At 48.1% G+C, this 12689-nt stretch overlaps 1 protein-coding gene across 1 annotated transcript; it reads left to right on the forward strand.

The window, feature by feature from the left end:
* The first annotated feature begins 180 nt into the window (after nucleotides 1-180).
* Nucleotides 181-12670, forward strand: LOC135815601 (leucine-rich repeat-containing protein 74B-like). The gene is made up of 13 exons (XM_065328917.1): nucleotides 181-746; nucleotides 2864-3017; nucleotides 4186-4358; nucleotides 5058-5259; nucleotides 6259-6308; nucleotides 7246-7327; nucleotides 7985-8070; nucleotides 8938-9053; nucleotides 10058-10136; nucleotides 11141-11236; nucleotides 11456-11707; nucleotides 11936-12021; nucleotides 12468-12670. The coding sequence occupies exons 1-13, from the start codon at nucleotides 672-674 to the stop codon at nucleotides 12640-12642; spliced, it is 1626 nt and encodes a 541-aa protein (XP_065184989.1). The 5' UTR covers nucleotides 181-671; the 3' UTR covers nucleotides 12643-12670.
* Nucleotides 12671-12689: the final 19 nt, after the last annotated feature.

Here is a 12689-nt window from a genome sequence, read left to right on the forward strand (position 1 = left end):
GATGTGCGTGCGATGGTCGCGCAAGAGCCACGACGCGATGACTGGTACTCAAAAAAGTAGTTACTTGACAGAAACCGGAAAAAATCTGATGAGATGCTTCCCTAGCAACACCTACTCCATGGGATCCCCGGGAACATACAACCAGTCCTGGTAGCTACGTAGATCTACATGGTCCTAGTACGAGTCCTACTCTGGAGTCTTCAGCTTCGCGGTGGCATTTGAATCACGAGCACACAACTACTTAGAACTAGTTACTTCACAAGTAAAGGCTCGACTTCTCAAGTAAAGAGTAAGACAAATAATTCAGACTGGGTGCATGCTTGGTAGCTTGTCCGACTCTCTGATCGAACCATGACGTGAAGCCGCACTTCGGGAAGGGGTATTTTCTATGAACGCCAGTCCAACCGCCAAGAAGTCTTTATCACGTTGTCCTCGTCCACCCAGCTAGTGGGATAACGTTACACTGTAGGATAGCGAGTGATCGGCGTTACTTTGGAGTTAGGCAAGGGTTGAAAGCATCCAGCCATAGCTCATTGAACGACAAAAATACTCTCAGGGGTCTCTGGGTAGGCATAGGTGGGCGCAGTACTCCTGACCTGAGTGAATGGTGTGGCAGTCATCGCCATCGACTGTGCAGATCGTTGGACGGCTCAACAACAGCGGACGCAGAGATGGAGGAGACCAGCTCCGCCGTCGCCACCACCAGCAGCAGCTCCGCAGGTGAAGGGACGGATGAGCAACATCAGGTGAGTCTGCATGTGTACATAATTCATGTACATCATATCGGCCAAGCCTTGAAACACAACCATACTCCAATGGGTATGTGCTTCTAGCCATAAAAGAATATAAAAGTACAATAACATTGTAAATGTACACTCAATCCCTGGACATGCATGCAGTAGGATCATCCTACTGAGTCACTGAAGTCAGCCTACATTTACCATGTTTACTTGGGTTTGAAACTTTGTACACCCGTGGCCAAAGAAATCCAACCCGCGAGTCGAAAGTAGAGTCGTCTTCCATTTCCATTACATCATGCAAGGTCCAAAACCCAATCTGAGGGCCGCAGCTGAAAGGCTACAGCTTGAAACCCATCAATCTCAAATCATTGAGACTAGAACGCATCTGGTAAAGGTGGTGGGAAGAGCGTTCCGCAAAGACGTGGTGAGTTGAAACGATTGGTCTGGGTTGTTCTTATCTAGGGCACCAGGGACCAGGTGTGTAGCTTGTGTACAGTCAGCATAGTGTGGTCACCACACCAGCAAATGGCTTTCATAGATACGACGAAATCAAAGTAGGCAAAAATGTTGACTATGAGGTTACCGGTGGTACATGGTCACCACACCACAGATGTACTCTGGTACATGGTCACCAAACCACGGATTTTCTCTGGCACACGGTCACTACAAGACTGATACAGTGTCTGCTATGACAAGTGCAAGCGGGCCTCATGAATATTCCGACCAACGAGTGCTATACACGACTGCACAGTGCGCATGATCCTGAATTACAGTCAGTGCATGTGAGCTAGGCCCAACTGCTCAGCATGTACCAGTGTGCAGTGTCACTGAATATACCGCGGTATTCACGAGGTTAAACTTCATTCCCCAGAGAACTATGCACCTACTGTTGGCAGTGGCTTCTTCCATTGTACTGTTGCTAATGTTGCTGCAGGCCCTATTATATCTCCTTTATTCACTTCTTTCGAAGGCGATAAGCCAGACCCACCGGGAAATATTTCCATAGGTGGGACGGCAAAAATAAAGTGAAAAAATAAAAAAGCTAAAAACCAAAGGGACAAGAAATAGGGGAAGGAAGAGGAAGAAAGGAAAGAACATCCATTTTTGAAATAAGTATTACAATGAACAAAACGTTCAATTTTCTGAGCGGACGAGCCATTGAGCCACGCTAAGGAAGCTCTGCTCATCAGAGCTCAGAAAGTGCAACCGTTCACATCGTTAGGAAAATTATTACTACAGTATTATTATTATTTTTAGGAAGTGTGAGTTACGAAGTCTGAAGAGAATGTTGAACAGTCTCTGCTGGGATGACGACTACACCATAGCTCAGTGGTTAGAGCATCGCTGGCTACAAGCGAGGGTCCCTGGTTCGAGTCCTGGTGGTGACAGTCAATTTTTTCTTCAGACTTTTCCCGTTTGTCTCTTTCCCTCAAACTAGTGTCTAGTTTATTATTATTATTATTATTATTTTTTGTCTCTTTCCCTCAAACCAGTTATTATTATTATTATTATTATTATTATTCCCGTGTCCGCCCCGAATGGGACTCACGGCGGCAGAATTGACTGTGAGCATGTGTGTGTGTGTGTGTGTGTGTGTGTGTGTGTGTGTGTCCCGTATGGTGCAGTGGTATGTGCAGCGATTTCCAATCGATAGATTGCGGGTTCGATTCCCGACGATTATGGTCACACACGTCTTTCTTCTCTTTCTCAGACTCTTCCTGACTTTTCTTTCATTCTCCTGGGTGGTTACCAACAGCCAGTGCATGCCGGAGTATGTGGTGTGATGTGTGTGGGGAAAAAAAATGAAAAAGACCAAAAATAGGGATTCACTGGCCAGAAAATGTCACTCCAAATAGCTGTATGGTGTAGACCAGGCTGAATAGTGACGGTCAATTCTTCAGCCTTGCAAGCTGTTGAATGGTGTAATCCCAGCACAAGTTGCTATGGCTTATGCCGTAGCATTGCTATCATCGCCTCCGGCGATGGGCGTAAAAGGTCAAAGGTCAGGTGTGTGTGTGTGTGTGTGTGTGTGTGTGTGTATGTGTGTGTGTGTGTGTGTATGTGTGTGTGTGTGTGTGTGTGTGTGTGTGTGTGTGTGTGTGTGTGTGTGTGTGTTGCTGCAGGCTGGTGGAGCACAGGCCGGTGCCGGGATGGACACGCTCAGCGAAGGTAGCGAAGACGAGTTTGAGACGGACGGCAAGACGAGCACGGGAAGGGAAACAGAAGACGACGGCCAGAGTTCTGATGATGAGATAGCCAGCGACGAAGAAAGTGAAGGTACACATCACTTACTCAGGGGCCTAGCAGCCGGTCCGGCTTTGGCGGGACCACTTTTTCACCCGACCAAGCCCAGAATGCAGGATTTTGCACCCTAATTTCAAAAATTTCCCGGGAACATCCTGACCCCCTCCGGCCGGACCACCTCCATTGGCGGTGCTACGCACCTGCTTACTTGCACGTGTACTCACACGTGTATACATGTATGTGTGGCCACGGGACAGACTGGAGACTTCAATAACAACTGGGTGCTCCAGGGATTTGTGCAGATCAGTGAATGGTGGCAACTTGGTGTCGACTTTCTCTAATTTCTTAGCTTGCATGTGTATCTCCCACTCAGCTGCATGCACCCGTGTTCACACACACACACACACACACACACACACACACACACACACACACACACACACACACACACACACACACACACACACACACACACACACACACACACACACACACACTTGTACTTGTTGCTCACTGCCAAAACTGGTCACGTGGGTCTCCCCGGGAAAGGGGAGAGAGACTCAAAAGGAATCCTGGAAAGATGGCTCAATTGGCTATTGAACCGCCCAACGGCCGACACCCCCTGAAATCCCCAAAACTCTGGGTGGACTTGAAAATGATCCCACTTATGGGCTCACCACACCTCAGTAAGTGGGTGAGGACAAGGTGCAGAAAAAGGATTGACGGCATCAGGGTATCCGTCCCGGGATCCAACTGCAGTTACCCCTGCCCCCAGTGAAGGTAATACTTGCTACTAGTGTGGGTGGCTAAATCAGAGTGAATCTGATATAAGCATCACTAGCACCATTGATTACACAAGAGTTAATCTAGCCAGAAGCAGTCCATTAACACACACACACACACACACACACACACACACACACACACACACACACACACACACACGTGTACACCTTTTTCCACATCCATCCCAGCATTGCACATCCCCTCCCAGTACTTCTATTTCCACATTGTTGACCTCCGCTTCGGCCTTACGTTTACACTCCACACCAAAACATCAACTCGCTGATCTTTGAACACACGTTGTGTGAATGTATGTGACGGCGGATTTGCACATGGCTGCCATGTACACACATGTATGCCTACCTGCAGAGGAGAAGCCACCTTACGATCATGTACACTCATGCATGCTTACCTGCAGAGGAGAAGCCACCTTACGATCCCAGCGGGCGGCAAACATACCGAAACGCATGCCGACGCCTAGGAGTGACACCGGCCGCATGCTTCATGAAACTGTGCGAGAGCGAGGAGATCGACATGGGCCACTATGGTGTGGGACCGAAAGGAGCGACAGCCATAGCTGTGGCGATGGGGGTAAGAATTTGGCCGTATACAGTATAGTCGGACCGAGATAAGTACCTGTGGCTATGAACGTGGCACATGAAATCCAACCTCCTGCATCAATCAGTGCTGGGTTCAGTGCTGCGTTTAGTGCGTTATCCAAATAGCTGACCTCATGCATGCGAAATCCAACCTCCTGCATCAATCAGTGCTGGGTTCGGTGCTGCGTTTAGTGCGTTATCCAAATAGCTGACCTCATGCATGCAGTACAGCCCAGCAGCTGGTGTATCCATTACGTTGGATTTCACTTGCAGCAATGGTTAGTACTGGTTACTGTAGTAGGCGCCGGGATGATGGTCTACAGAAGCCCGTGTTTGTGTATGAGTGTGTACAAGTCACGCTTGCTGTCCGTGTCCGACACCTTCCCAGTATTTCTGTTCATACCCCGGACACGATTTGACCACGAACGCAGTGCAATTGAGTTGTGCTGGATCAGGCGCGTGCGCCGTATGGGTTCCTGGGTGCCCGGAACCCCCCTTTTTTCGCTCAAAATGCAGGATTTTGCTTCATTTTTTGAAAATTTTCCCGGGGCAGGCCCACCGGAACCCCCCCCCCCTTGAAGGGCACCGGCGCACGCGCCTGTCAGGATAGGGCATACCATACACGTATTGAAGAACTCCTTTCGTGTTGTTCCTCTTCACCCCGGCACGTGCATGCCCTGGTGCATTGCAGAGCAACACGAAGGTGCTGCGCTTGCTGCTGAACAACAACGGTCTGTACGAGGATGGCTGCCAGGCCATCTGCAAGATGATGGAGGACAACTGCTACATCACACACCTGGACCTATCCTGCAACCAGATGAGAGCGGTTGGCAGCATGGCGGCACAGAAGATGCTCAAGAACAACAACACGTTGTCGGATTTGACGTGTTCAGGTGAGCCCCTGGTTCCACAGCCAGTACAGGCACATATAGAGTGGTTTCACATATTTGTCATGTGACTACAAGTACATTTGTGTAGAGAGTGATCATGGCATGTGGACAGTGGATCCAACATGGCCAACATCATGTGACCCATAGATGCAGGAGTTAGACATAGCCCGATTTTGCTAGCAATTCTGCTGGCAAAATATCGAAGAATTTTGACGAGAGAATTTGCTGGCAAAATGGAGCAAAATATCGGTATGTTCGCGGGAAATTGGGAGATTTTACACTTATACGATGCATGTGACTCATTTTCGTACATTTTTGCCAACACGTGCTCATTTTTTCTTATTTTTGCCAACACGTGACCCATTTTCGGTCAGTTTTCCTACACGTGACCCAAATTTGGCCTTGCATTGGAGCAAAAAGGGAGCAAAATATCGAGTGACCTGGCAAAATGAAAGCAAAATATCGACGATGGGCGAGCAAAATGTTGCGGCAAAATATCGAAGTTTCCCTGGCAAAATCGGGCTTTGCCTAGCAGGAGTTGAGTGGAGTTGGAACCAACATGGCTACTCTGTATGGTCATGTGATAGATGTGAAACCACTCTATGCATCATGGTGAATTCCTAAGCTAGGCAGGTGCTGCAGCTGTGTTTGCCGACTTCTATTCCATTGCACTGCTATGCTGACATAGCACACCATGGGCCGCACAGGGCAGTGTTGTCTTTACAGGAGCTGCAAACATGTCAGGTTGGTCAGCATGGTGTTGATAGTTGACGCAGATAGAGATGATTGCTAATACGCCGTTGCAAATGTGCTCTCTGTGGCATTGCCCGCGATGCCCGAAACTAAAGTACGAGTACATGTACTGGGCGGACAGCATGCCACACTTGAAATGTACACAAGCACAATTAAGTATCCGCATGTAACATTCACACACCTGTAACAGTAGTAAGTGCATTGAATGTAGACCTAACATCATGTATTCTTCCTCCATTGTGGCTACAGGAAACCTGTTTGACGACCAATGTGCAACCCACTGGGCCGGTGCTATACGGGTATGTTCTGTTGAGGACAAGTACTTGTTTATTTGAAGTACATCATTACAGTATTGCTATTATTACTATGATATGACTAAAAGCAGGGACAGCAACTCCCACAGGACGAACAAGAAGACTGAAAGACTGAAAAGGCAAGACTGAAGACTCACAAATCACGCATGCTCATATCACACATGCACGAGAGACAAGAGACAGTTTGGGGAATGTCATTATACAGGAAAACAATACATCGCTCTGCAACAGTTGCCGCAATGCTTAGGTCATAACATAAGTAAATAATCATCTTCAGCAGAGGCGCACACATGCTGGAACATTTCTATTTCTGATTTAGACAACATTTCCTGGCATGTTAGGATACTGCCAATCATAGAGTTGAGATGAAGGTTGAGAGACAGCCATGACATTTGCTGTACTTTGGGCATGTTCAGTGCTGTGCACAACATCACCAAGAGTCTCTACAGGATTGGAACTTCAGCAACTTACACATGCTGATACCAATGTTATCCTGTATTACTGCAAGTCAACAACATATTGGCGCATATTTATCTTCGGCTATTTTTGGCCTGATTATATTTGACCGAAAATGTGTTGCAGGCGAAATTTTGTTTTGCAAGGTTCAGTGTGACAGTGTATACAGCCAGCAGCAGTACAGGCCGAAAATGTGTCGCAGCCGAAATGTGTTTTAGCCCTGGGAAGCCGAAATTTGGATGGGCCGGGAAATTTGTCGACTTACAGTATGTACATGACTGTATAGTCAGTAGATTGTAGTGCATTGTACATGTAGTATGGCAGGTTTCTAGAACTGTGCATTGTACATGTAGTATGGCAGGTTTCTAGAACTGTGCATTGTACATGTAGTATGGCAGGTTTCTAGAACTGTGCATTGAGCCGAGATGCATCTCTGACGCTAGAATCGTATCTGCTGCCATTACAGACGACTTTACATCTGAAGAAACTCGACCTCAGCCACAACGAGTTTGACGAGGAAGGAGGTAAAGTGCTGGGCCCAGCAATAGGTGAGTGCATGTACATGTACTGCCCGGTGCTGGTGCAGCTGTAGGAAACCAGTCCAAGGTAGTAGTAGCTACAGTGTATACTGTATAGGGTGAGTTCAAGAGTCCATTTATGGACTCTTGGTGAGTTCTGGAACACTTGTGACGTCAACGGATGAAATTCATGAAAACATGCAATTGTTTGCCAATTTTTCCTGCATCACATGAAAAGTACTCCCGGTCTTACTAGCTGTAGCTACCACCCATCTGGTCCATTGGCTCACCAGAGGAAGGATGTGGATGGAAAAGTGAGGCTCCTGGCTCCTGGCGCACTGTGTTGCTTTGTCCCATGTTTACAAGCGGGTGCAACACACATTCAAGACACCAGATGCACACATTAGAGCGGGATTGGAATCGAACAATAGTGTTACACGACAGTGTAGTTTCAAGTGCACACTCCCGGTTTTAAAGAGTGTATTTGTACCGTTGTGTATGTACCCGGCAGCCAAGCAGAGCAGATGATTGTGCCGATTGCATACCTGTACATCACACAGACTCCTCTGGATATACCTGGTAACCTAAAAGCATATGAAGTGGCAGAGATACTTGTACGAGCATCATGAGGGGAAAGGACACAGCCACCTGCTAATGCCTCTTTCCTGTTGATTGGTTTGACTGCAGGAGATAACGAGTCACTGCAAGAGTTGAGCCTACGTTGGAACCATCTTCGACTGGACGGTGCAGTAGCAATTGCAATGGCGATGGGGGTATGTAGTAGCGTCATGTACACTCACTGGCAGCACGTCATGTTATGCATTGTAGTCCAGGGGCATAGCCCGCACTGGCCCAACCGCTGGCATGTCCCCGTTTGCAAAGTTGAAGCATTGTATGTTGATATTGACGACAAGCACCGGTATCGACCATGTACATTGTAGATGGTGTGTTGTAGAACATTGCACCGGGGGTATTCTTATGTAAGCCTTGCTTTCTTGATAGTTTAGCATGTATGATGCTGTCCTCATCAAACACTGTATTCCGTAAGAAGTTACCAAGTTGATAATCTGTAGGGCAAGACTACTGGTACTTGCTATGTGACCATGTGCATATGCTCTCCGCATGCAAAGTGTTATCATTGCTCTCCGCATGCAAAGTGTTAGCATTGTTCTCCGCATGCAAAGTGTTAGCATTGCTCTCCGCATGCAAAGTGTTAGCATTGCTCTCCGCATGCAAAGTGTTAGCATTGCTCTCCGCATGCAAAGTGTTAGCATTGCTCTCTGCATGCAAAGTGTTAGCATTGCTCTCCGCATGCAAAGTGTTAGCATTGCTCTCTGCATGCAAAGTGTTAGCATTGCTCTCCGCATGCAAAGTGTTAGCATTGCTCTCTGCATGCAAAGTGTTAGCATTGCTCTCCGCATGCAAAGTGTTAGCATTGCTCTCCACATGCAAAGACACCACCCACCAGCAGGTACTAGTCAGACAAAAAGCAGGCGACAGGATCGTGTGAGTTCCCAGAGAATCACACACATTACGATTCCTCTTTTTTAATATCTCTATGTCTTCTACGAGATACCTAAAACAACTTGCACTATCTCTAACTGCATGTGTACTGTCCGCCTACTCCTGTTGTCATTCAGAGCAATCAGATGCTGAAGGTACTCGATCTGGCATGGAACGGCTTTGCCAACGAGGGTGCCGCGGCGATGGGTGAGGCGCTCAAGTCCAATAGCTCACTGGAGGTGCTCGACCTGAGGTGAGCTGCTGACTGGATATGCATGCGGCTGTGTGCGTGTGTAGACTATCAGGGTCTTGATATGATGCAGCGCTAAGACGGTGGTATCAAAGCCCAAGAATGTGTGACTTCTGATAGAATGGAAGGGTAACAGTTACGTATGGCGGCTTGCTCGTTGTTCTTGGAATTATAAGAGCTTTGACAAAGGTAGTTCCCTCAATTGGACCTAATCAGGATCCTGTAAAAACAAAGGGGGGCGAGGAGCCGCGATTTTAGTTGGAGTTGAGTTCTCCAGTAGGTAAATAACTCTTTTTCGGGTCGGATGTTGTAGAAACACCTCATCTCCGTTCCGCGATAGGCTGGTCCGCTAGTTAGGCGACTACTGGGCAATGTAACTTCATTTTCTACAGTAAGTCTACACATTTTCGGCCCATTCAAATTTCGGGCCCACAGGGCTAAAACATCATTTTGGCCACATTACATTTTCGGCCTGTACTGCTACTGTCTGTATACGCTGTCACACTGAACCTTAGGCCTTGGAAAACAAAACTTCGGCCGCAACAGATTTTCGGCCAAATATGACCAGGCCGAAAATAGCCGAAAATAAATATGCGCTGAATATTTGCTGACTTACAGTATTCATAATTATAGCCATGTGACTAGGGGCGGTTCCAACGCCATTACAATCAACTCATGTGCGGGTCACTGAAAGAGCCAGTTTGGCAGTGACTCCGCGTAGCAGTACAAACGCCAAAGGATACAATTATATGAACTGCTGCCAACCAGTGTCCCCGTATGTACATTGTAGACATGCTAGCACACTGGAGCATGCACATATCCGTGCAACACACTCGTAGAATACACTGCAGTGTACTAGCACACTGCAGCATCCCGACATGCCCGTACAACACACTCGTAGAACACACTACAGTGTACTAGCACATTGCAGCATCCCGACATGCCCGTGCAACACACTCGTAGAGTACACTCGTGCATACATGTACCTGTGTTGCTTCTAATGACAGCTTCAACCGCATATCAGAGGACGGCGCAAAGCTTCTGGCAAAGGGAATCGCTGTCAACGAATCACTGAGAGTCCTCAGGGTAAGCCAGCTCCTTTCCATGTGTGAGATTAGTAGACATCCAGAGTGAATTTGGACTGTGATGAACTCGGGTAGCCAGGCCTCCCGCTTGGACCCACCTCCTTCTACACATGCACACAGGCACACAGATTTGAAACTCTGTTGTGAATACATAATCCGTGTCAAAGTTAGCCATCACCCACACTCACAACTAAAATGGCAGGGGTTCCCGTGCCGTTCATATTGGACTACAGTACTAGTAGGATAAGCCATCTCACCATGCATACACGAATGACACACACACACACACACACACACACACACACACACGCACACGCACACACACACTACTACTACTACTATTGACAGCTGCCAGGATTGGCCACACCGCTCCCAGATGGGAGGTACTGTCAGAGAGGTTAGGGGGGAGGAAGGCAATGCTCCAAGTGGCGCGCACACACACACACACACACACACACACACACACACACACACACACACACACACACACACACATGCACACACCATTGGACCATTGGACGCCCATCGCCGGAGGCGATGATAGCGATGCTACAGCAGAAGCCATAGCAACTTGTGCTGGGATTGCACCATTCAACAGCTTGCAAGGCTGATGAATTGGCCGCCACTATTCAGCCTGGTCTACACCACACAGCTATGAAGTGGCTTTTTCTGGCCAGTGAATCCCTAATTTTTGGTCTTTTTTATTTTTTTCCCGCACACACATCACACCACATATTCCGGCATGCACTGGCTGTTGGTAACCACCCAGGAAGAGTCTGAGAAAGAGAAGAAAGACGTGTGTGACCATAATCGTCGGGAATCGAACCCGCAACCTATCGATTGGAAATCGCTGCACATACCACTGCACCATATGGGACACACACACATGCACACACACGCGTGCACGCACACACACACGCGTGCACGCACACACTCACTTTCAGTAGCGTTGTCTGCACCTCACTATTGGTATCCTTGTGCTGCACACTTCTTCCATTCATCCAGCTTGGGAGCAATCCACTCGCTACTGGCGGTGTCAGCGCCATCCTCCAAGCCATCAAATCAAACTCCAACAATATCATTGAAGAGTTACGCTTTGATGTAAGGACAACATTGCCTGAAGGTAGACTACACAGTGCATATAGCACTGCGTGTATTTAGAAATACCGGCTAATCAGTTGAGTGACAGCATGGGACAACAGAGAGCATCATTGAACACTCCGCTGCAACTGCATGCTCTGCAAAGGTGAAATTCTACAAAGCTTTCTTTGCACAAACTTGAAATGCCACTGTGTCGCACTGTGCATGTATCTCCCTCAGAACATCACCATTACGCGCGACCTGATGGACCTGTTGAACGAGCTAAAGACCTCTCGGCCCAAGTTTACAGTGACTCACGGCGGACTGGGAGGTGCTGAGGCACGCCAGGAAAATGACAAGCGGAAAGATCCAATGGTGCTGGTCAAGCAGTACATTGATCGAGCTAACCTCCGACTGGTGGATTTCTTCAACAGTATCGACAAGGACAAGAGCATGTCCGTCACCAAGGAAGAGCTCGAAATCGGACTGGAGGTGAGTCGCTGCTGGTGCGGGAGTTGCTGTTACGCAGGACACCACATGTACAGTTGTGCACACCTGCACGCCTGCCTAGTGCTTTCGATGCTGAACTGTATGCGCAATGCTACCGCTCACGCTTTCTTCTACGGGGCCCGTAAGTAAACAAGTGGGCTGTGTTGAGCGTGTTTACTGTTTATTTACCTGTACAGCATACATGGTATTCACACTGTGTCTCCTCCACAGAGAGCCAAGGTTCCAATGACCAAGGAACAAATCAGGGAGCTGGTCACGAAGCTTGACAAGGATGGCGACGGAGAGATCGATTACGGGTGAGTGCTCTTTCCACTCGTACTGCGATGCCGCAAATTAAACGCCTTTGCATGTCTACAAGATGCCGAAGAATATCTCGAGTTACCTGCAGCATCAACTGTAGATAGACACGGATACACAATCAGATTGTATACATGTACATGATGTACGGCTACAGCAAAATTTCAGGTAATTTAGGTGGCACCAAATTAGGCAGCAAGACATTTTCAGTGTGGCTTGGTTTCTGGCTGTGTTCATGCATACAACTACAACCAATGCATGTGCGTGTGTGTATGTACGTGTGTGTATGTACGTGTGTGTGTGTGTGTGTGTGTGTGTGTGTGTGTGTGTGTGTGTGTGTGTGTGTGTGTGTGTGTGCATGCGTGCGTGTGCATGCGTGCGTGTGTGTGCATGTGTGTGTGTGTGTATGCATGCACACCTTCGTCCACAATTCACGTTTGCACAGTGAGTTTGTCTACGGAGCACAACAGGTGACACAGGCTGAGCGCGAGGCCAAGAAGAAGCGTAACCTGGAGGTGAAGAGGCGACAGCAGGACGAGGCCAACAAGTCACAGGTGTTCAAGCAGCAACAGGAAGAAGCACAAACCGCAGCCGCCTCTGCAAAGCGCACCGATGCCTGATGCCTGAGAATGTCCCAATGGCCCACAGGCATTGATACCTGTAGAGT

This window comes from Sycon ciliatum, chromosome 4, assembly GCF_964019385.1.
Source record: "Sycon ciliatum chromosome 4, ocSycCili1.1, whole genome shotgun sequence".
Taxonomy (NCBI): Eukaryota; Metazoa; Porifera; class Calcarea; order Leucosolenida; family Sycettidae; genus Sycon; species Sycon ciliatum.

What these genes read in the sequence shown, in the direction of transcription:
- LOC135815601 (XM_065328917.1), top strand. Translation starts at nt 672, where the DNA reads ATGGAGGAGACCAGCTCCGCCGTCGCCACCACCAGCAGCAGCTCCGCA. An exon ending in GGACGGATGAGCAACATCAG is followed by an intron (nt 747 to 2,863) that starts GTGAGTCTGCAT and finishes GTGTTGCTGCAG; the next exon opens with GCTGGTGGAGCACAGGCCGG. An exon ending in CCATAGCTGTGGCGATGGGG is followed by an intron (nt 4,359 to 5,057) that starts GTAAGAATTTGG and finishes GGTGCATTGCAG; the next exon opens with AGCAACACGAAGGTGCTGCG.